Source organism: Podarcis gaigeae (assembly GCF_964106915.1).
Source record: "Podarcis gaigeae genome assembly, chromosome: 5".
NCBI classification, from domain to species: Eukaryota; Metazoa; Chordata; class Lepidosauria; order Squamata; family Lacertidae; genus Podarcis; species Podarcis gaigeae.
The window spans coordinates 51,351,893-51,376,246 of NC_139681.1; the positions used below are offsets into that span (position 1 = coordinate 51,351,893).

A 24,354-nucleotide genomic window follows, 5' to 3' on the forward strand; every position below is an offset into this window, starting at 1 on the left:
TCTAAATTTGCTGGATTGGAGGGAGGGCGCTAAATTTAGATGCCTTAAGCAGCTTATGCAAACAGCTTTATATTACTTCTGCAGAGTAGCCTCATTGTAACTGTTTCAACTATTCGTGTACTCAACTTTATATAATTTGCAGCTTTATAACTTCTAATTCATTTTTAATTTGCTGTCTATTTTGTATCATGGTTTCCACTGTTTTAAACAAATATTTACAATTTTTGCCATTTGTCAGTTGTTTGAAATTAAATTTCAAATTAAGTTTCTTTTGGCGTGGTTCTGCCCATTGGTCATTCTCCATATGCTGACTGGAGTGAGCATATGTATGAATTTTGGACCTGTTTTTCAGAATGTTGCTGCAAGCTGTTATCTGCCTGATATTCAGGGAGCAGCAACTGACATTTGGCAGATAACAGCTTGCACACCCTCCACAGTCCTATGCTTTTTCAGCTGGGTGTATAAAACCTACAGAAAACATTTGATAGCACTTGAGGAATGTGTCTGTAGTAGGAGACTGAGCTGGGTGTGTCTGTACCAAAGTTGTAAAATGAAAGTCTTTGGTGGCCACATCCTTGCAACCTCAAACAATTTGTATGATTGTGAGATTACCTTGCAGCACTGCTGCTTGGCTTTTATTAATTAGCCAGGCAAAATATTCCCAGCAAAATGTGCAGATTGTGCAAATATTTACATTTACATTTGTAAATATGCATTCCATCCAATGCATTTGCTGCATCTGGAAAGCTGAGCAGAACTGAAATGTATTAACAGGGCATTGAACCTTTTTCTGGGAATACCATTCAAGCATTTCACCTTTCAGGAGAAGTTAGGGTTTCATCAATCATTGCAGCTTCACATATTCAAAACAAAATTTTATATGATTCCTGCATTGTTTGATATGACCACTGCAGGGCCAGCTCTCCCATTTGGCAAAGTGAAACAACTGCCTCAGTAGGCAGATGCTGGGAGCCATTCCTTGACTGTTCCCATCTTTGGAACACAGAGCTGTGTGTGCCACAGGGCCTGTCCTATACCCTCAGACTAACCTGCTGTTCTCCAGGGCAGAGAGGATGCTATCCAATCCACCATAGTGAAGAAAAGTTCGACTGTCTGTCAAGTTGGCTCCTGTTCATGAAATGGCAGGAAGGCGCCATCTTGTCCTTCACCTCAGACAGCAAAATGTTTGGGGTTGGCTCTGGATGGCTAGCTTGAGATCTGATTCTGGCTTGTAAATGCTGATCTTAGTGTGTGGGAGACAGACAGAAGTTGAAGGAAAATGGCCTTTTCAATGGAGCAGGTCTGATTGTTTAAACTTTGCAGGCCTTTAGACCTCCTTGCCTTTTACTTTTGTGTCTCTTTCATGCATGCTGTAATTGTTCTCCAGCTTGCCTAATGGAACATGGAAGAAACACATGGCTTTGTCACCCGGAAGTGCTTATAATGATGTTTTTTTGCCCCCATGGATGCAGATGATGGGGAAGCAGTCAGCAGCTCCTATGAATCCTATGATGAAGAAGAGAGCAGCAAAGGCAAGTCAGCCCCTCACCAGTGGCCTTCCCCTGAAGCTTCCATTGAACTCATGAAAGATGCCCGGATCTGTGCTTTCCTTTGGAGAAAAAAATGGCTGGGCCAGTGGGCCAAGCAGCTCTGCGTCATTAAGGACAACAGATTGTTGGTAAGCAAGCAGGGAACAGGATGTCTAATATACCTTTTCTCAAAGCCAGAGCAATTCCTAAGAGCTCTATCTAGATGTTCCTCAAAGCCCAAGAAGAACCTTGCTGGGTAAGACCAAAGCTCAATCTTGTTCAAAATCCCAGATCCCTATGGGAAGCCCCCAAGCAGGACATGACTTTGGGTTATACTGTCTGCTCCCCTATTTACTTTCAATTGATGAATTAAAACTTGTCTTACATGCATGGTGTTAGTTGCTTAGTTTGTTACATTTGCATTGCTCCCGTCCTCCCAAAGGACTAACATCAAAGACTAGAATCAATATTCACCATTGCTGCTGCTGATAAGTGTTAATGTGATGAAGTTGCTATTCTTGGCAGCAGTGTGGGAGAGGTTCTGTGACTGGTGGTTCCTGCAGAGCAGGCATTTGGGAAAAGGAACGGCACAGGAGGGAGCATCCTGGAGCTCTGCCAGTTGGAGAGGTTCATAACAGGTAATGGGAAGCTGCCGCAGGGGGCAGAGTAGATGCAGCCTTGGACTATGGGTGAGTGAAGGTGTGTCTGGATGGGAGAAGTGTATGACTGGTATGAAGATCTGCTGGGACTATAGGTTTGCCATTTCCAGGAGTTCAGCTGCCCACCTCCAATGCCTGCTATTAACATCTGCACTGCAGAAAGTACCTACTCTATGAATGTTTCAGAGTGCAAGCAAGGGAAAACCCAATGCTGTTCCCTTTCTGCTGTTAGTATTATGGCTGTATAACAGGACTTAAAGTTTGGGAATGTCCCCACTATTCCCGTTTTGTGGGATTCGGGGAATTTTACTTAGTAATTCCTTCGCTAATTTTTTTAATCTTCTCTGTACCACTGCTACAGACTGCTGTTTGTTCACCCACATGAAACATCTGGGCATTAACTATGAAAATAGGTAGAAGTCTTCCTCTCCGTTCCGGATTGATATCTTGGATTTCTTCTCAGTAGTCCCCATCCATTCTAAATTCTTCCTTATATATTCTTAGCCTTCACCAGCCTGACACCCTCTAGATTTTGCCAGGCTCCAGCTAACACAGCACTGCTGATCATGCTGGAGTCCAGCAATATCTGGAGGTTGTCTGGTTGGTGAAGCCTGAAACATATAGAATTATGTATCTATTCAGAAACCTTAGGATTTGGGGCTCACAATTATTTACTACTATGAACTATTCCAATCTATTATTTCAATGTCAAGTTTCTGTCCTTTCTTAGATTTTTTGCCAGTAGGCAACGACTCTTGTTTACTTTCCATTAAACCACCTGACTCCTCCTATTTCCAGTGCTACAAGTCTTCCAAGGACCAAAATCCCCAGCTGGATGTTAATTTGTTGGGGTGCAGCGTCATCCACAAGGAAAAGAACGTGAGGAAGCAGGAACATAAGCTGAAGATCATCCCCATGAACTCAGATGTCATTGTGCTGGGCTTGCAGAGTAAAGACCAGGCAGAGCAGTGGCTCAGGGTGAGTGGACCAATCTCTCTTGACAAATTCTGCCATTGTCCCCAGGCTGTGTGGATTTAATGTGCCCACTGTCATACCATGCTAGCACAGAATTCAAGTTCTGGCCCAGAATTTAACTACTTAAGATTTCGAGACCCTGCAAAGCTGCTGCTGTTCAGAGCAGAGAGTATTGACCTCAATGGACAAAGAGCCTGACCTGGTACAAGGCCGCTTCCGAGGTGGATTATGTGGATTAATCCTACACAGGATTATGCTAAAGAATATTTCTCAGGATGTCATGGTGTTGCTACCATCTCTAGGTTACATCCAAATGCAGCTCTTCCACAAGCGCAAGGGGGCCTTTATTCAGAGAAGGATCCTTTCTGTTTGAGCACAACTGAGAAAATCCCTTTTCCCCTTTGCACGTAGGAGGGGGAAGGGGAACTTTCTAACCCAACCCCTTCCAGCAGTAATGAAGGGAGTCTTTCTTCAGTAAGAGCTCAGCTCCTTCCTCAGATGGAACTCCATTATAGAAAAGAGAAGAAGTGCCCAACCTCCTTTGGATTATTTTCTTTTGTCATTTACTTTCGATTGTCATTTACTTTTGTGCCTTCTTTATGCCAGGGATGGGGAACCTGTGCTTCAGAAGATGTTGCTGGACTGCAGCTTCCATCATCCCTGACCCTTGGCCATGTTGGCTGGGCCAGATGGGAGCAGGGAACCCAACAACCTGTGAGGGGCCAGAGGTTCTCCATCCCTGGTTTATATGGTCATTCGAGGCTCCTCTCTCAACCAGAGCTTTTGAGGGACCTCTGCTTTTCTGCATGTTAACGAGAGAGGCTTTCTATGAACTTAGCTGTGTGTCAGTTAAATGCAGAATGTATACTGTAGAACAGAAAGATATAAATGGCCGCAGGATGAGGCCTTGCTCACAGCTTCTCTCTCTCACACCATAGGTGATCCAGGAGACAAGCGGTCTCTATCCAGATGGGCAAGGGGAAGGCAACCAGTATGTCCCAGACTCCCAGAGACTTAGCTATCCCAAGGTATGTTTGGTTGTTGTTTAGTCATGTCCAACTCTTCGTGGCCCCATGGACCAGAGCACACCAGGCCCTCCTGTTTTCCACTGCCTCCCACAGTTTGGTCAAACGCATGCTGGTAGCTTTGAGAACACTGTCCAACCATCTCGTCCTCTGTCATCCCCTTCTTCTTGTGCCCTCAATCTTTCCCAACATCAGGGTCTTTTCCAGGGAGTCTTCTCTTCTCATGAGGTGGCCAAAGTATTGGATCCTCAGGTATGTTTTATGTCTTAACAAAAGTGATGTTCAAAGAGCAGCTTAATTTTTTTCCTGTTGCATCAAATTATTTTAAGTTTTTTAAAAATACTTCTGATTAATATACAGGAAGTCACTCCCACCATCAAAACAGGAATGTGGTTGAAACTTGCACTTGAAGAAAACCCAACAAACCACTTGTTTTCTGATTAAAGCACAACTGGCTCAGTGTCAAGCCATTTTTGCATTCTTTTAACATCAGCAATTCTTTTATAGCTACTCCCTCCCTCACCCCCTAAGTTTGTTTCAAGCATAAATCTAATTCTAGGAAGCTTATAGATTTAATCCTGGCCAAATCCAAATGAGAGTATTCTTTAAATAAGGCTAGAATTTTAGATATCCCCAAAGCATCAGGTGAAACGAGAACTTCTTTGTAGACTGACTGTTCCAGAGTTTCAAGCTCTAATGGTTTACTGAGCGCAAAATTAAAGTCATCAAGCACTGGGCCTGATCCAGATAAATTAGGGGTGGGGAAATTGTGACATAAGAAGAGCTTGCTGAACAGGCCAATGGCTCACCTAGTGCAGCATTCTGTTTCTCACAGCTTGCCACAATGTAAATGAACATGTGCTGATGATGTACAACTGAGGCAGGAGCTATATATGCGAACGTAAACCACAAAGAAACATTCACAGCTAGAAAGCTTCACGGCATAGGGCAATGAGGACGGAAGATAAAATCCTCGTGTATAATTTTATTTTTTGAGTTGGCACAAATATGGCTGCCTGAATTTACTTCAGAAAGCTTTAAAGAAAACAACAGGAGCCATTATGAATAAGGAAGACTGTGTCCAACCAGAGCAACTACACGCAGCAAAACAAAGGGGTTCTCCCAAGAGCTAGAGGAGCCTCTATAGCATCCATCTTTATGTTGTGCCCTGTGGAATAATCATAGTTTGTGAATGGGTCTTTGTTTCCTCAGCTATGGATATGTGCCTACATTCATGTTTTCTTTTGTAGCAACCCTAGTTTCTGACATTATTTAGGCAACCCCTAATTTTCACGAATGCAAAGGGGTTTTCTCATCGGAGAGAGCAGCATTTCAGCCATTACTATGCTGCTGTTCTATCACTGGTGCTGTGGACCTCATCCCTGCTTCTTGTCTGCAGGTGGAGACGTCTGAGAGGTACTCAGTGGCATCAGAAAGCGGAAGCAGCACTGATGGTCACACAGAACTGACAGAAACCAAAGACGGTAATAGCCATTCAAAAAAGATAATGTGGTTGTCGAGTGAAAAGAAGATGGAATAGTGCACTTGCCTCTGATAAGTCAAACTGAGCTTGCCGGTTGCCTGGTTGTTACTGAATTGACTAGAGCCTTCCTACACATGACATATGAATGGCCCCCACTTGTCCCATCTATAAATGACATACTATATGGTTGTAGCTTAATAGCCTGCTGCGTTCATACCTCTATTCATGGAAAGCCAGGAATCTCCAGGGACTGAGATGAGAACAGCACTACGGTACTCTGCCCCCTTTTTGTTTCCACCAGTAGTTGTAGAAGGGAGTTAATGCCTGGCTCATTAAAGTAACACATTTATTCATAACTGATGTGGGTCATGTAAGTGTACATTATTAATGCTGCCGCTTATATGAGTCTCTTCTTAAATTGCACCAAGCAAGATTCCGCACACAAACATCAGATGCAAATTGTGTGTAATGTGTCTCCTGGCCATTGCATTAGATATTCAGAAGTACAGCTTTGTATATGGCTTGTTTATTCCTTCTTATTTATAGTTAAGAAGAAGGGCACGTCTGGTTTAAAACTGAGCAACCTGATGAACCTTGGGAGGAAGAAATCTGCCATGCTGGACAGTCCAGAAAGGTCTTTGGATACATGTAGTAAGCAACCCAAAACAAAGCCTTGTGAAACATTTGCATTTCATTTGGGTCTCTGTGACTAGCAGGAAAGACCAGCGTAGAGGGTGACCTAGATGTCACTAAGGGAGCATCTCCTTCTTTGCAGCGTACCTGAATGTCCTTGTGAACAGCCAGTGGAGATCTCGGTGGTGTCATGTGAAAGATGGGCAGCTCCATTTCTACCAGGACAAGAACAGAAATAAAACTGCTCAGCAGCCTCTCAACCTGACGGGCTGTGAAATTATCCCAGACCCAACTCCTGATCATCTCTACTCATTCCGTATCCTGCATAATGGAGAGGAACGGGCCATGTTAGAGGTACGGGTTGCCACCTTCTTTAGAAGTAGGAGTGACATTTATGAGCAACACAACTACTCATTGCAACTTACTATAGTGCACACAATTGAATGGTTCAGCCTAGGGAACATAGCTATTGGTGTAGATTTATTTTCTCTTATGTACATAGCCTGTTTGGGGTAATCTGCCTCATTCCTGAAGCTGATTTCATTGAGTAGTGTGCCCCCAATGTATTGATTTTCTTCACTTCTATTTTAAAAAACCATGAAAATTGTTTGTAGATTTCATTCAACACTTCTCCTTACAGCATTATAACCTGCTTCACATGTCATTCTAAAGCAAGGCTCACTGCAGCCTGCTTGTACTTGTATATGTTGTCATAAACCATGGCTTAGTGTGACACCTGAATGCAGCCAGTCTGAACAAAATGCTATGCAAAAAGATGTTAAACAGCTAACCAGGCAGCTTATTTTTATTAAATGAATAGACGTCTATTCTGCTTTTTCATCCAAAGAAACACTCAAGGCAGGAAAGCAGCACTTACTAGTCAGAATAGTAAGTGAATACTGAATCCCTACCCCGCCCTCTGATTGGAATATTGTACACCTGAAATGTTTTCTGAAATAAGCAGCCAGCTGGATTCAGTATGGGTTGATAAGAGTAGTTGGTTTTCACCACTGAAAAGAAAGATAAGACTGATGAAGACAAACCTCCAGTCACCTCAGCTGACAAACTGCCTTGGGGGAAAAGAGCAAGCCACTCCACTCCTATTCGTAACTTTCACTTGACTTGGATCAGAGTTGTTTTCCTTCTCTGTTTACCTCTAATCTTAGATTCTCTGACATCAGCACCCTTAGAGTGGGAGAAGGGAAATGTGACACATTTCCTGCATTTTGTAGTGGGAGGAATACTTGCTACCAACAACAGGCTCACTTGCCAGCGACTGCCAGAGGCTCTGGATATTGTTTTGTTTAGCACTTAAGATTGCTGAGGTTGATGGAACAAAATAAGGAAGGCTTCAAAAAGTTACTCAGATTATCTCAATTTGTGAAGCTAAGGTGCATGTTAGACTCAGCATTTTAGTTAAGGCCAGCTGGAGGTTATAAATAATTTTTTGTGGGTCTTTCAGGGTGATTGCAGGGTGCTTTCACCATTCATGATGAAAGTTTTAATCATAATTGCTTCTGAGCCAGTTTGGTAGAGGAACTTTAGGAAGGTAAACTGGTGCCCTCTTCTGGCTTTGTGTGTTTATAATTTGTGTGTGTGTGTGTGTGTGTGTGTGTGTGTATGTATATGTATTTGCATACACACACACAATCAATTTTTTTAAGACTGTTGAAGATGTTTTTAGATATTACGATGCATAGAATTTTATTTATTTACTCACATTTCTATCCTGCTCTTCTTTCTCAAGGAGCCCAGGGTGGCACATCCTAAATTGATTTTTCTTTCCATTATTTCTGCTTACTCTGATGAAAGCAACTTAGGCTTCTTGTAGTAAGTTTGGCCTATATCCTTAAGGATTGTTTTTTTCTTTGGTGGTTTAACAGGCCAAGTCTTGTGACGAAATGGGCCACTGGCTTGGTCTCCTTTTGTCAGAATCTGGCTCAAAAACAGACCCTGAAGAGCTGACCTACGATTATGTCGATGCTGACAGGGTCTCCTGCATCGTCAGTGCAGCAAAGAATTCATTACTGTAAGTTTCTATGGTAGCATATTTGACATTCTGACCTGTCTTCTGATGTATGATTTCTAGTAGTTCCTACCAAACAAGTAGCTTTTATCCGAAAAGTATGTAATGAACAATTTTGATGAGGTTAAAATTGCTAGCGAAAAGAAGCAGGAAAGGGTTCTGATATGTAAATACCCACCATGTTTGCATTCAAATGAAGTATCCACTCGTGAGATGGTTGTTGTGAAATATTGCATTGATGGTGACTAGCTCTCCTTATTTTCTGATGTGGTAATTGTGTGCAGTCTAGCAATCTCTGTTTTTCTTTGAACTCCTAGCTGAATGTTTAAGACATGCAGCACACACACACAATGTTGCTTATGGCTTGATGAAACCTATGCCTTGTCCTGTGTTAGAGAATGAGTATATTCCAGGCATTTGACATATTCAGTCTCAAACAAAAGGGGAGGTTACACTGTGGTTAGTGGCTTCTTCACATTGCAAACCTGTGGATGCTGGAGAGAAGATAGTAGGCAGGAGCAACAGGTGCCTTGCAACATCCAGTGGATGGCAATCAACTAACTTTTACTCAGAGTAGACCCATTGAAATTAATGGATTTGCTCTGAGTAAATGTTAGTTTACTACCCAAAGTAACTGGTATATTAGGAAGTCTTATGGGAGTATAGACTAATGTCACATCATCGTCTCGTGTAGCTTTTACTTCTTTTGATAGCACATCTGCTTCTATCTTTTCCAGCTTAATGCAGAGGAAGTACTCTGAGCCGAACACTTATATTGACAACTTGCCAAAGGGGAAGGAGGGACTAGAGGAGCTCTATGATGATGTAGATGTTCCAGAGGCAACAACAATGGTGAGGGTTTTGTTTTGTTGCAATTACAGCTCATGTTGATGGGGGACGGACCATTTTGTTTTCCATTGGCTGTAGTTTGTATTGATAATGCCGGAAATAACAAGTGATCCCAATTGCAAGGTGTCTGCAATTTGCCTTGTTTCAGGTCTGTACTGTTCTTTAACTGTATGTAATGTTTAAAGAATTTCATGCTGGCCTCTCTTGTTCTAAACAGAGTGGCATTTCTTGGGCACTCTTGTAAGAAGATGCTTTTTATCTTTGACAGGAGGAAGTGCCCCAAAATGAAGGCAAAGATGAGGGGGATCAGGACAGAGTCTATCTAGACCTCACACCAGTCAAATCCTTTCTTCATTGTGCTAACAAGAAGCAGGACCAGTTTTCCCCATCCGTTTCTCCATCATTGCAAAGAGCTTCCAGTAAGAGCTCAGCGGACTCTGAGAGAGACTCCTCCATCTTGCATAAAGAAACAGATTTGAGTAGAAGATCACTGGAGATTCCAGACCCGGTAATGCTCAAAAACAAATCCGAGATATCAAGGAGGGGCCATAGCTCAGTGGTAGAGCATCACATGCAGATGACCGCAGGTTCAATTCCCACCATCTCTAGCTAGAGGCCTCAGGTGTACGAGAGGCACTGCCAGTCAGGCTAGATGCTAGGGAAGTTTTTAATGTTTGATATTTTACTGTTTGATGTTTTAATTTGTTGGAAACTGCCCAAAGTAGGTGGGGCAATGCAGTCAGATTGGCGGCATATAATTTTTTTTATTCTATAACTAGCTTGCTGGGATCTTAAATGGACAGCCAGCTTCTGCTAGCCTTCTATGTTGCTTAACCTCTGAAACCTTCTCTCTCATCCGACATCCCTAACAGAGGACTCAAGACATTGATGAGCCGCTCCCACCACGAACAACAACCATCAAAATTCAGGCACAACAGCAGCAAATTGCCTTTCCTCAGAGTGGCCCTGAGATTAAGGACACCACCACAATTATGATTGCATCCAAAGAGAAAATGGAACGCTCCAAGGTGGTGAATTCAGGTGTGTTTGCTGTCTGCAGTAATCTCTCTTTACCCAACAGCTTCATGACGAAGACTTAAGGTAGAGGCAGTGGCTGCTATCATTAGCTTTTCAGCCCATGTTTAAAACATGGCACTAGTGTATTTAGCTGCTGGTTTAAAGGGAAAGTTCTTGGAATTCCAGTCTCTGTCCCTGAGCTTAATTTCTTCATCTTTTATTTGTAGCACCTGTAGAAACCAAACTCGGCAAGAACAGGACTGAGGCTGAAGTGAAGCGATACTCGGAAGAAAGAGATCGCTTGGAGAGGGAAAAAGAAGAAATCCGCTCTCAGCTGGCACAGCTACGGAAAGACAGAAGGGAGCTGAAAGAGATGCTGATAAGCTGCACAGGTAAACAAATGCCTCTCATTTCCACTTCATTTTCAGAGATCAGTGGAACGGGGCATATTGTTTTGGTCTCATGTGCTCCATTGACATGTAATCTGCTCTGAAAAGCCTCCACTTTAGGCGCGGGGGAGGGGGAGGGCTAGTTCAGCAGCCACCCTCTTGTCTGCCACCATCATCTGAGGAGACAGACAGGCAATAGGGAAGGGTACACACTGCCCATCTACTGTTGGATTTCCACTTGCATGTGCTTCTTTCCTCGGCAGACAAGAGCCTTTTGCCCACACTGGAGCAAAAACTGAAGGAAATAGAGGAGGAGTGCAAAAGGAAAGAAGATCAGCGTGTGGACTTGGAGCTGAGCCTCGTGGAGGTGAAGGAGAATCTCCGGAAAGCAGAGTCTGGGCCTGTTACACTTGGCACTGCGGTGGACACCACACACCTGGAGAACGCAAGCCCTAAAGTACGTAGGGGGCTGTTTATAACTGGCATCTTTGCGGGATCTTTTTCAGCAAAGCGAAGCAGCTGAAGCCAGCAGCTGGTTCAAACTACACATGATGCAGAAGATCCATGATTGCATTTTTGATGTGTTTTGTAAAGCTCAAAAGGCATTTTGGTGGGCGGGCAGGGGGCTTAAAATAGCAGCACTGAGGAAGGAGTGGCTTTAATGCTTTTCTCCCACACTATTTTCCTAGCCAGAACTGCACATGACCATCCTTGGAGGCTGGTAATAGCAATATGGATGCCTGTGTCTCCCAACAGCTAGGCCTAAATAGCATGTGGGGTTGACTGATACCTCAGTCATGATACCCCAAGGAGCCATATTGTCATGGAGCCATAGATCCAGTTACAGCGGGGATGAGGAACGTTGTTTAGTTTGAGGAATACACCTAAGCTTACAGACTACCACATAGCTATGAGTTTTATGCGTTGCCATCAGAAGTGGCTGCTGAGCCCCTCTCGTGTCACTGCCACGTCCTGCAACAGTCTTTGGGTGGAGCCAATTGTCAGCACAGTTGGGGCTGTGTGGGTTCCCCTTGGTGGGTGTGCCAGATTGCCTTTGCCAGAGCACCCCATGGACTTGGGAGGGTGACTTATAAATGTAGCACCTCATTGGCCATTCCTGATAACAACAGATAAAGCAACATAAGTAAAACCAAAAGCATAAAGTCAATAAACAGTGCCCAGAGGTAGATCTAATAAGCCATTAATAAACAGCACTTTTATTGCTGATGCTTTGTGATGATGGAATATGAGATCTTTAATGTTTGGCAAGAAGGGCTATCTGACCTGTGCCTGATGAACTATTTTAGACAATTGTGTATGACCACAGCTATTATTTTTCCTCCATAAACACAGATGAAGGTTGCCAACCCTATGAATGGCACAGAAAACTCGCCTGTCAATTCAGCAATGGCACTAAAAAACCGGCCTTTATCTGTCATGGTCACAGGGAAAGGAACAGTTCTACAGAAAGCTAAGGTAAAACATGTAGCAAGAATGCCTGTAGTGCTTATTATGGCAAGAATAATTTGCCCATGGCCTATGGCATATTTAAAACTATTGGGGTTTTGGAAAGAAATATATAAAGATAAGGATAAGCCCTCAAGTGGCGCCTATTTTTCCATTTTTGTTTTGCAGGAATGGGAGAAGAAAGGTGCTAGTTAGGAAATCCTAGCACCAATAATGGACTCAATATTAGAAGTGGCCATTTGTGGACTACAGGATTCTCTTGCAAGTACAGAATGGTCTAGATGAGGTAAAGCATGGCCAGCTGTACACCAAGAAATAATGGATGGACCAGGGTCAGAACCCAACATGGCCTTCATCAGACGAAGGAATTTGCTCCTTTTTTAGCAGAGGAGTGCTGTGCAGCTGAGAGAGTTAACCCAAGTGGAAACCTTGCTTTTAACCCGGCCAATGTACATAATGATGCCTTTGTGTATTTCTATTTTGGTGTTTTACTGTTGTCCAATCCAGGATTTGTTGTTAGCAATAGAACAGCAAGGACTGAATTCTTGCCAGATCTGTTTAATGTTCTTCTGATACACCAGGGCCTGGGGATCACGGAGGTAAATTCAGTTTCCTGAGCTAAAATCCTGAAAGCTGATTAAGTAAATACAAGTCTCTGTGTCAGACTTTTCTGTTGGAGAAGAGCTGTTCCAACCAACGGAGACAATTTTGGCCAGGGAGACCAAGAGACACAGCTAAAAGGTATTATTATTGTTGTACACAATGCAGCCTGACTTTCCACAAAGAATTCCTGACCAAAAAACAAGTACAGCTCAGTGGAGGCTCATTTGGTAGGGCAAATGGGGGCAGTGTCCCACCAACCCTTAGCCAGTTCCCACCCGCCTGCCTGCCTTCTTACTCACAACCAGTCCAGGACTGGCACTGGCAGTGAACATTCTCCTCCTTGCCCTCAGTTCTGCCCTTGTAGCACTCAGGAGGATGGGGTCAAAATTTAAAATTAGTTGGCTATGTCTTTCATTGGCTCTGGCACCACCTACTGTTGGCTTCCCATCCAACTAGTCCCAGTGGGTGACAACCACTGCTACAGCTTCTTAATTTTCAATGTTTAATGCTTGTACAAGGAAAGCCAGAGCTTTTTTCAGCCGGAACTCATTTCCAGCACCTCTCAGGTGGGTGCCATTGCCAATATAAGAGAACAAGGGAGGTGTTCTTGGGCAGTTCTGGCATCTCTTTTTCTAGAAAAATAGCACTGAAGAGAGCTATTATCAGTTGTCAGCACAAGAGCAATGCACTGGGTTCACAGGTGACTAGACATTCCAATACCCACAGACAACTCCTGTGATTAAGAAGGGCTTTCCAGTGGGCATAAGTAGCAGAGATATCTCATTATGACTAAGGATCTACACTTAAATGCTATAGATTAGAGGCTGTGCATGGATGGGAACTTAAATCTTTGTGGATTGGGGCCAGAAAGTCATTTAACGTAATTCTTTAGCCACTGCATCTGTCATTTGAGGAATAAAGGGGTGGAATCTTCTGTCCTAGCTTCCAAAATGTGATTAAGTATGCTGTGGGGTGATTTGAATGCACTTTAGTTACTCTGGAATGCTTCAGGTTAATAATATACACGTAATAGTAGCGTGTAGGAACAGATGCCACATCATCATATTCTGCACAATAGTTGGCATACTGTATGGAAGTTAAGTGCACAAAAGTGAAGGAGAATTTGTTTACCCAAGTATGGTGAATTTAATCATCCAAATATTTGGAAGAGTGGGGAATTCCACCCCTTTCCCCTTGAATATATTCTTATCATTCTGTTTTCTGTAAACAAAAGTATAATTAGACCAAGGTAGAACTTGACTGAGCTGTGTTCCCCAAACCCAAGGAGATTAAATTATGTATATAAGGCAGAGTTAGGTGTGGTCAGGTTCCTGAATTTTAACCTTGAATATGAATACTTTTTCAAAGATAGCTGTATACAAAGGAAAGAATTCTTTATTAAGTTGTTTGTGCTAACACAGTACTAAATGCTGTAAAGACCACAGGTGCTTGAGCTCAGTATCTCGCTATCCAAGGGCCTTTTCAGATGAACATTTTCTTGTGCAATAAATGTGCACTCCTGCTGGTCAGTCGCTGCAGGATCTCCAAACATCTTTCCCCAAACAACCTAGTTTATTATGAAGAAACAGCTTTCCCCCCTCAGCAGTAGAAGCAATATTTGCCACTGGGGAAATACTGATAACATAGGGCAGTGTACAGCAATTGGTGTACTTTGATTTAATTAACTGCTGTGACTTCTAGGCACTGAGGGACTCCTGCTCTACTACTTTGCTGGGAGTTCTCTTATTGCTCCAGAAATAGGTGGTGGGGTGGAAAGGAATATTCACACAGGATTTTTCATCCCACACCAGTCTTCTGCCATTTGTAAACCATCTCTCTCCCCCCACCCCCCTTTAGCTCCAAGATTCAGCCAAAATGGCTTGAGTCAAGCATGTGCCTAAGCAGGTAACCTGACAATCAATAAGAATTTGCTGTTTAACCACGTTTGCTTTCTTAGTATGTATACCCCATTGACTTGTGCCAGGTCAGCATGCATAGGATTGTAGTCTTAGAAGTACTTAATGCTGTCTGGATCATTGGGGCATCAATTGGAAAGGCCAGAAACTCACAAGGCGGGCACAAACCCTAGATCTGTGAGTATACATTTTCTCCTTTCTTCTTTTGAGAGGGAAACAATCTCCAGGGGGCTACTTCATATCAGGGGAGAACAGTTTCTTAAGTTTGCAGACAATATATCATTTAAGCTAAAAAGCCACCTGTGTAATGTAATCACTGTGTATTTTTTAAAAAAACAGGCTTTTTAAAACCACAGTACAAGCATATCCACTACCCACAGGTTACAGGCCCATCTGAAAGAGCTACACCATGTGTGCCACCATTCTGAAAGCAACAGGTATTTTACCATTTGTCATACAAGTAGCATCCACAGTTGTTGAAGTAATGGGTCTACATTGACCCTAGGAATTAATTGTGCCAGTGTGCGCCTTGTCACTGCCATTGTACATGTCTTGTGGTGTCTGTACTGCATTTGTCTCTCTTTGCTGGTGCAAGTGTTTAAGATGGGGGAATAAGGGCAGGGGAGGCAGAGGGGTCAATAAAGTTTTGGTCCTCAGGTGCCCTGACAAACTGGAAGCATCAAGGAGGAAGGTGCCAGAGGTGTACCCTAGCATCTGTGCCACAGATCTCATCCTGACACACAGCGCTGTGTTTCCTCCACCTCAACACTATTATAGCTGATAGTGGGGCGGGCGGGCCAGGGACACAAAAAGTCAATATGTAAAGCAGGCAGTTTCAGACCCAAAGCGTTCATTTAACTCACCATAGAATGAAGTTGTTACTGTGTTCCTAGCTAAAAATAATACTTTCTATTTGTTGTACATGTGTCTTTTCAATCCATTGCTATTTTAGAAAAGTTTTTTTTAATAAAGAAAAAGGTTGGCTATAATCTAAGTGTGCGTGTAAAAATCATTACATAGTCCAAAAAACAAGAGAGAAAAAACCAAGCAGTGTGTCTATAACGTTTAACTTTGCAGGCCCATATACAGCCAAACCTTTTTGCTGTGTGGGCATGTTAACATAATCCAAAACTCTCTTTGATGAAAATAAATACTCTCTGGGAGTTCAAAAAGGAGGGTGGAAAAACGCCCTTTTGTCCACTGGGGGGCCCTCTTAGAATGGAAAGTATGTAGAAGCTGCTGCTGTTTTGTATAGAAATGCCAGTCTTATCTTTTACACAAATTTTCCCCTAATAAAAAACACTCATCCAGCTTGCTCTGAAGGCTTGATTAAGCAGCCTAGGGAGGGAGCAGCCTACTGCAAACCTCGGGTTAAGAGAAAATTGCACAAACTTTTCTGATTACAAAACTCCTGCAGAGAAGCAAACTTTAGTGTCCATTTGCAGCTATGAAGAAACATCAAGCCTACTTGCAATCAGTGTTGGATGCTGTACATGCTGGGAAAAAGGAACTGTTGCAAGGGAAGGCTGAGCGCTGGAATGTCTTACGACTCCCAAGATGGGCAAAACTGGGTGCAGAGGCTGCCTCAGATTTTCACCTTGTTCTAAATATTTTTGGGTGCCTACTGTTTCATCATTTTAGATGGATGCAATCTCAGCACTCTGAAATTTACTCTTTATTTTCAACCATTTTGACTTTCCTATCTGCCTCAATAGGAGAGCCAATATAATCAAAATGGGTGGACGCCCAACCTTAGTCAGAGTAGATGCAATGAAATAAATGGATTTTAGCCTGCTGCTTTCAGTGGGTCTATTCATACGGCATCAACTTTTTAAAAAAAGGTATAATAAAAACACAAAACAACACTACAGTGCAGGAAGGTTGGAATGGCATATAAGGGCACTGGGAGCAGAGTGGTGAAACTTGTCTTCGTACCTTGTTTGAATAGCTCAGCTGTGTCTATATTCCCTCTGCTCAGCTGTTCCAATATCTGCAGATAAACAAAAATACATTCCAAGAACTGAAAGCTACCCCTGCACTAGAGAACGAAACCTACTTCAGAAACCTTACATGTTTATATCCTTAACACAGATAAAATGTGGTAGGGCTGCAACTGGCAAAACTAAGAGCACTGCTTCAGCGAGATAAATAGAAAACTGATATGGATTTGGTGGTATAACAAACAAACAAACAAAACCCTCAATCCAGTAGATTCAACAGTTCAAAACAGCTTTATACCCATCTTAACCTCATACCCAACTCCTCTTATTACTGATCAGCATTTTCCCAAGTTATTTTTCACATTATGTTACTGCACGATGGAATGGCATAACTAAATGAAGCTGGTGCAGAAAGTCAAATGCTTATTAAATATTGCAACAGGTGAGCTGCTGATGTGGTGCTTTAGAACTGCAAAATGCTTGTCAGGCCCAATTTAACAAGTTTTCTTCCTACAGACAGAAGATGCAGAGCGAAAAACAAACAAACAACAACATACAGAGGACAACACAGAAAAGAATCGAGCAAGGCACATGTACTGGGTGTTGGTTGTACCACAAGCGACGTACAACCAATAACCAGAGCTAGCCAACAGATTGCTTTTGCAAGCACAGGTTGCATGCTGCAAAGGAAGCCATTCCTAATAAAGTGATGAGGTGGTGCCCGTTTTTCTAAATAGTTGCACACTGTTTAGTCAAACTGATAGAATTTATTGCAAAAGGATTCTTGCAGCCTGTGGATTGGGAAGCTTGAAAATTGATTAGAAAAATTAATTGGAGAAAATGAGCCACCCTCATTTCCTCCACCTCAATCCAGGGGCAGATGGCAATTTAGCTGTGAGTGGACTTCATTCTGAGTTGGGATGTCAGACACAGAAGGGAAGTGCCTTGGAGGGGGCTTCGCTGTGAAGATCCAATGGGGGAGCAGTGGACTTTGGCTATATATTAGAGTTTAAAGCTTAAACTTAAAGCTATCACATTTTTTAAACCTGCATATTTGTAAATAAATTCAAATAATTAAAAGAAGGCATAAGCCTCCAGTGACCTCCTTCCCAAGGAAACCAAACCCAACTAAGCACTGCATGCCTGGAACTTCTCGATGGTCAGGGAAATTCAGGCATCTGTAAACAATATAAATCAAACCTTAGTCATTTTGCTGGTTTCATCTGAACTTTAAAATGGTACCAACTTTCCCAAGAATGTCCAATCCAGTACAGAAACCGAAATCTTCAGAGCTATGGAACTCACCATACAGAAGAGACGCTGACCTTAAATGGTGAAAGTGTCAGTACAGCAACAATAAATATCTAATATCAACACAAACTAGATATTGGTCACCTCATTTGGCGTACCAGGAAGTGATTCTGTGCAAAACTCCTGTGCTTTGGGGAACAGCATTATTGCTTGCAAACGTTGACTGTGTTTCAGTTCTTTCATACAATGTTTTCAGTAGCTGAAGATAGTCAGTGAGTCTCTGAAATTTGCCTTTTGGAATGCTTGCGAGATCGATACAGCTGTCGCCAGCCGCGTCGGTTTTGTGGAGCACGGACCATGGCTGGATGCATCTGTGAAGTGTCACCCCTCTGAATTCCTATATTAAAAATAAAGAATGATTGTTTCCCAGAGCAAACAGTCAAATATGGTTTTCCTACATACAAAAATTAAACATGAATTTTAAATGAAGCCTTTTCATTTTTCCAACAGGTTGAAATGAGGCCTACATATGAGTCTGTAGGTCTGTAGTGAAGTTGCTTCACTTAGTCCATTGACAACCTAGCAGGGACCGAAAAGGTTAACTTCAGCTATATATCAGTTAACTCTTTCATCATTAAGACTATCCATATTATGGCTCCTCCCAACACCCAAAGATTTCACTAGTATATTTTCCAATGAGGTAAGGTCTTGTTTGCACTACCGATTATTAAGGTTTCTTCAGCAATCAAGTTCCATTTATCATGCTTCTGGCAATTTAGTAATACAACACAGGGAATATTGCAAGGGGTAAGTTATGAGATCAAAAAGGAATCCCAGAAAACAATGACATTTTTACAGATAAAGATATGTGGGAGTGGAAGCAAATATGTGAGTACTCTTCTCTTTTGGTATTTGGTCTCAAGCATCCTAAAGGTTGTCAGGAGCACCTTGACTGGTGGATGCAACCTGCTTTGTGAGGCTGGTGTCATCTGTGCAGCAACAAGGACATGCTCAAAGCGCCAACCTCATAGGAAGACAATTGTAGGCCTCCTCCTATACTTCCTGATCCTTCCAAATAGGTCAATGCAGAAAAGAGGCATTGTACATGCAGAGCGCCTCTTGTTCAGCAAAACAAATACAGTGCGCACTACATGCTAGGTTGTTCTGCTTTTGCTGTAACAAGCTGACTCTTTTGGAATGAGATCCAACAAGATCTTAGTGAAAGAGTGTGCCAATTAAACCTAAGAAATATATGGGTTTAAGAAGATTGCAGTGAGTCATTAAAGATTAGTATTTGTGAAGAGAACAAGCCAAAAGTACATTTACCAGTCAACCGTAAAATTTGATACTATGAAGCTTATTTAATTTCCCCACCCTCCCTTTTTCAGCATACTTTTAGGAATGTGATCTAAATGGAAATGAATTGACTTTATCTGGGGCAAAGGTACGGAGCAAGTGGATTCTTCAGGGATCATTTGTTTCAAATGGGGACAATGAATCTAAATGAGGGAGGAGGCCTAAATGCCTTTTGGCTACTGTACTTTGATGCTTACTGTTTTCACAGTGAGGTCCTACCCAGCCTTGGCACCGACACCAGTAGCTGCCATTTCCAGAAACACAAACTCCATCATTCATGCAGGGGTTGGGTTTGCAGAGGTTTGCTGGCTTCTTGGCCTCTGCAACAGACAAAAGAAAACAACAAGTCATGTTGACTGGCAGGCGCAAGAAGAAAGAAAGAAATCGAAGCTTTCTTAATGCCGCAGGATTCCAGTTGTTCTGTGGAGATGGAAATCAGTGAACACATCTCCTGGTATTGCAGAAACGCCTTACAGCCTTAGGAGAGGGAAAGTCTCACACCTAGGACAAAGCTATACATTGAGTGCATTACTTAAATTTCACACAGCCAAAATCACAGCTGAAACTTTTTTGCTGGAATTAGGGATGCCAGCGTCCTGCTCCAGAACTTTCTACAGACCCTCCTCAACTCACAATTACTGTTCCTGGTCCCCATTTGTGCCATCACATGCCCTTCCTTCACACACAGGATCTGACAGTACATCACCTTACCATTCATTAAATAAATGACTAAGCTGCAGCTCTTCAAAGACTACAAGTTCAGTCTCATCTTGAGTTGTTTTGTAAACAAAGCACACTAGCCCGTGAAAGACCAGCTAGTCCTTTTGCCATTTACCACAAGCAATCCCTGTTTGATGTGTTAAGAAGACGCACTAATCTTGGATGAACAATGGCTTAAAAGGTGAAACAGATAATCAGACACATGGCAAATACTGATTTGAAGATGATTTAAACTAAACACGAAGGGGAAGAAGTGTTTAATGTGGCTTCTTTTCAACTTCAAAGCAGGGGGTTAGGCATATGTGGTTGTTAGGTAGTGCTGAAGCATAGATCTTATTTTTCTTCTTTTTCTCAGAAGTATGCTTACATCAGAAAAGGTAGCCCTGAAATCAATTGGCATTTCAAATTCAAGAACTAAATATGGCTCAAGTTTGGAAATGTCCAGACTAGCACTGTAATTTTATTGCACTGATGTTTCAAGTAATGTACTTTACTGGTACTTGATATGTACAATGCACTTCTAATTCACTGTAAATTAATATTTAGCCAGCCCCTTTGGACACTTGAGATTGGTGGTAAACCAAGAAACAAATGTGAATTCTAAAAAATAATATACGATTTATTATGATAGAGGTGACAAGCCTGTAGTCCTTCCAGATGTTAAGACTCCAACTCCCATCACCCTGAACCATCACAAATTGAATACTGGGAGCTGTAGCCCAATAACATCTGGAAGGTTGCAGGTTAGCAACCCATGGCTTATGGGCATATGCAGGGAAAGAAGGGCTGAGTCCAGGTTACACTGGGCAAAGGGTTATCCAAAATAATAATAAAATGAAGGTATTAATAAAGAAATGTGGTTTTATTCTATTCATTGTATACAGATACAACCCTAAAGTCAAAATAATCATCTTACCATCACATATTCTTTCAAGGATAAGTTCTTCATTATTTTTTAGCTCTTCATAGGAAGGAATCCTCAAGAGATTATTGTGAGAACCTGCAATCCTCAGCAATGAGCTCACTTGAACTTGTTCCATCCCAATAACCAGTAGTGATACATCATTATTACGTAGCTGTTGAGCTGGGACAACGGCATCCTCCACTCCAGCTCCACTTGTGACCACCACCACAATCTTCTTCACACCAGGCCTCGCTCCTTTTTGGACAGTCATGAGATCGTCATAAATATGGAGCAAGGAGCTGCCAACCGAGGCAGAGCCACCTACAAAGGGAGCTTGACTGATGGCTTCATGGAGATCTGAGCTGGTCACGTGTGCGTCCAGCCCAAACGTGGTGTGAGGCCTTTTCCCAAAGACAACAAGGCCTACCTGAGTCACATCCCGATTGATGTCAAATTGGAGAGAGAGGCTGCTGACAAAGGTTTTCAGCTGCACAAAGTTATTCCTTCCAACAGAAGCTGAAGAGTCCAAAGCAAATACCAAGTCCATAGACTGAGATGGGCAGCCTAAGGAAGGAAGGAAGGAGCAGCATTAAGCTTCTGAGAACATGGCTCAATAGTCTGAATAGCTGGAAGGCATCTAAAACACAGCCAAATGAAAGGGAATGGTATTTGCATAAGGTCATATAGACATTAGTTTGGACTAAATTTAGAAAGGCAGGAGTCTTAGAACAGCAGATTTCTTTTGAATTGTAAAAATTAAATGGCACTGAGCAAGCAGTAAGGTGAGGCAAAGCCAGTGCTAGAATATTGGATCACATTCAAGTTCCTGCTGGTTCTGAGGCTCACCAAGGTGAGCTTGGGCCAGTGACCACCTCTCAGTCTAAGCTACCTCACAGGGCTGTTGTTAGAATTAAAATGTATGCCAGCCTGAAGCCACTGAAGGAAGGGAGGGAGAAAAATGTAACAAAAATCAGAATAAACCCAACATTTAGTTCATTTCTAAATAGCTCAGTCAAACTAAAACAATCTTTTAATCAGGCATTCCCCAAACTCGGCCCTCCAGATGTTTTGGGACTACAACTCCCAGCATCCCTAGCTAACAGGACCAGTGGTCAGGGACGATGGGAACTGTAGTCCCAAAACATCTGGAGGGCTGAGTTTGGGGATGCCTGTTCTAATTAGTTAACTCATAATTTGCTTAGAAAAACTATAGACGTTTCATCATCTTAGAAGGTATAGATAAAGATCTGAATCAATTCCCTCTGATCAGCAAAGGCCATGGAAGCATTCACTAGCACCACCTTCTCAGAATTTGTTCTGAAGAAAAGCTCAGCTAAGCCTCTGAGATGGCTTAGGATTGCAGGCAACTAGACTTGATTAACTGCTGAGAAGTGATGCCTTTTGTTCCCATTTTCCACCATACATCTTCAAGTATGTATCAGAATATACCAGTGCCTCTTTAGGTCGTACATGCAAGTACTGATTTATGGACACAATGTGTTCCCAGGAAATTGTTTGTTAGGCAAGTGGTCACATAAACAAGTCCACGGTTTCTATTATTTCCTATGGAAACACTTCCAATGTGGAATTTGTCCATTCTTTTCATAGTTTTGTCAGATCTTTTCCTGGCCTTGGATTCATCTGATCTTGCTTTTCCTTCCCTCTCTCCATGGCTCTTGCCTGAAAATAGCTGCTGGGATGATGACCAGCAAATCACAAACAAAAAAACCAAACCAAGTAAGGAAATTGGCTGTTCGAATAAGTGAATCTGTGGAGCATATAGTGAGGTTTGGGCAGAATTCTTTAAGTGCAGATAAGTGAATTTCTGGATAGCAAGTATGTGGATAGTAGGACCTGACAGCCAATAGTAGATGCTGAGATACCAAATGATAATGCTTTCTTACCTAGAACCCTTACCTTGGCTGTCTATGCTGCATATTTTCCTTTGTAGTTCAGGAATCTTGTTGAAGAGATCTTGTGGGGATGAGTAGATCAGTGTCCACTTTGGATTCCCTGTAATATTATCCAGCTCTGCTTTCAAAGTTTCGCTGCCAATTCCAATGAGGAAGACATCTTGGCCTCTGCTGTACTTAGCTGCCTCTGCCACTGAATCCTGAGCATTTGAATCCGTGAGCAAGACGACCACACGGGGGAGGTCATCGGGTGTGTCAGCAAAGACTGGGCCGCTCTTAAAGCCATGCTGTGTAGCGTATCGCAAAGCTTTGCCAGTCAAGGTGCTTCCTCCACTGAACTGCATGGAATCAACAGCCTTCACCAGACTGAGAGCATCTTGGTGGTCTCCAATGCTGACAGCCATTTTGACATCGTTGCTGTACTGGGCCACACCCACATTCCCTGGGCTCTCTCTACTCCACACGGCTTGGAGAAACCTCTTCAGGAAAGCTTTATAGCGCAAGAAGCCTTCGAGGGTGGTACTGGATGAACTGTCCACCAGGAAAAGGAGGTCTACGCTGCATTCTAGACTCAGCTTGGGTGCTGGAAATTTTGTTTAAAAGTATTAAGAAAGGGTTAAGAAGTCCAAATAAAAATGTAACAAGAAGTTTCTAATAGGGAGTCTAGAGTAGCCTGTTGAAATCAGTAAGCTATGATAATTTAGGTTTGCCAACTTTTAATTACAGTAACATTCACCCCAGGCCACGGAAGGATCTGTCCACAGTGCAAAGTGTGCAGAATCATGAGCCTTGCTCCCAATCTCACTCTGAGCAGAATCTGCAGAAGCAATTAGCAAATGAAGAGCCACTAAGGCCTCAGCTACATTATAGTTTTTTTAAAAGTGTTTTAAAAGTGTTGTGACACCAGATGGCACTGTAGAGTTCTGTCTTTTGCCGACGTGATTTCCCATTATGAGGTTCACAATGCGTTTTCTTGAAACCCTTTTTTGAAGGGTCTTAGATCCAGCCTAAGATATGCAACCAGAAATGAATTGCTTGATCCATGTCTTCATATAAATTCCTAGCAAAAATAACACTTGCTCTCCATAACAATATTCTATGTATAGAGCCAATTCAAGAGCGGGCTGCGATTTTGAATGCTGCACTTCCTTTTAACAGCCTCTCCAATTATTTGATGTTTGCTGCCTTTTGCAGGCATGCCAACTCTTTGGGTGTGGAGAAATAAGCAGCAACGACAGGTTGGCTGCAAAGACATAAAGCAAAGCTAACAGCACTATCTTATACATGTCTGCTCAGAAATACGTTCCAGTGAGTGTAATTGGGCTTGTTTCCAGGAAGACTGGCTTATAATTGACACCAGGCAGGCGCCTTCACGGTGACTGCTAAAAACATTTTTGTTTAGGCAAGCCAATCCAGACATATAAACATGTTTTAATCTGGTTTTTAGTGTTGCATTGATTGTAATTATTTTTTTTAACAATTTAAAGATTTGTTTTTAACTGATAATTTTAATGTTTTCGCAAACCATTTCAAGGTTTTCTTGCAAGCAAATTTTATATGTGTGTGTGTGTGTAAATAAATAATTATTTGCAGCCTGAATGTCCTGAAATTGTCATCAAGAACCTTCAGGTCCTTTTCCTAAATACACTAACATGGAAGTAATTCCCCTTAACCTCAATGGGACCTATTTCCCAGTGAA

General features: G+C 42.4%; 2 protein-coding genes and 1 long non-coding RNA gene across 11 annotated transcripts in view; 1 reads left to right on the forward strand and 2 right to left on the reverse strand.

Moving 5' to 3' along the window:
* The window catches only part of AFAP1L2 (actin filament associated protein 1 like 2), a 73,984-nt gene extending 58,424 nt beyond the window's left edge, over positions 1 to 15,560 (forward strand). For 2 of the 3 annotated variants that reach the window (XM_083741252.1, XM_083741254.1), the window contains exons 6-19: positions 1,473 to 1,678; positions 2,987 to 3,166; positions 4,102 to 4,191; positions 5,588 to 5,672; positions 6,218 to 6,322; positions 6,447 to 6,658; positions 8,188 to 8,333; positions 9,068 to 9,182; positions 9,448 to 9,687; positions 10,049 to 10,220; positions 10,424 to 10,588; positions 10,849 to 11,042; positions 11,939 to 12,061; positions 12,221 to 15,560. In XM_083741252.1, the coding sequence (XP_083597378.1) occupies positions 1,473 to 1,678; positions 2,987 to 3,166; positions 4,102 to 4,191; positions 5,588 to 5,672; positions 6,218 to 6,322; positions 6,447 to 6,658; positions 8,188 to 8,333; positions 9,068 to 9,182; positions 9,448 to 9,687; positions 10,049 to 10,220; positions 10,424 to 10,588; positions 10,849 to 11,042; positions 11,939 to 12,061; positions 12,221 to 12,247 (2,060 nt within the window). In that variant the 3' untranslated portion in view covers positions 12,248 to 15,560. The remainder of the gene's footprint in view (positions 1 to 1,472; positions 1,679 to 2,986; positions 3,167 to 4,101; positions 4,192 to 5,587; positions 5,673 to 6,217; positions 6,323 to 6,446; positions 6,659 to 8,187; positions 8,334 to 9,067; positions 9,183 to 9,447; positions 9,688 to 10,048; positions 10,221 to 10,423; positions 10,589 to 10,848; positions 11,043 to 11,938; positions 12,062 to 12,220) is intronic. The other variant, XM_083741253.1, reaches the window with a different exon arrangement.
* Positions 5,161 to 5,602, reverse strand: LOC310845840. The gene is made up of 2 exons (XR_014564994.1): positions 5,470 to 5,602; positions 5,161 to 5,414 (listed from the first exon to the last, which is right to left on the reverse strand). It is a non-coding gene; the product is annotated as an uncharacterized lncRNA (long non-coding RNA).
* VWA2 (von Willebrand factor A domain containing 2) overlaps positions 14,033 to 24,354 on the reverse strand; it is a 40,319-nt gene continuing 29,997 nt past the window's right edge. For 5 of the 7 annotated variants that reach the window (XM_083741269.1, XM_083741266.1, XM_083741267.1 and 2 more), the window contains exons 12-15: positions 22,660 to 23,238; positions 20,755 to 21,306; positions 19,316 to 19,438; positions 14,033 to 18,159 (exon numbers count right to left, since the gene is read on the reverse strand). In XM_083741269.1, the coding sequence (XP_083597395.1) occupies positions 18,032 to 18,159; positions 19,316 to 19,438; positions 20,755 to 21,306; positions 22,660 to 23,238 (1,382 nt within the window). In that variant the 3' untranslated portion in view covers positions 14,033 to 18,031. The remainder of the gene's footprint in view (positions 18,160 to 19,315; positions 19,439 to 20,754; positions 21,307 to 22,659; positions 23,239 to 24,354) is intronic. The other 2 variants (XR_014564927.1, XR_014564928.1) reach the window with 2 other exon arrangements.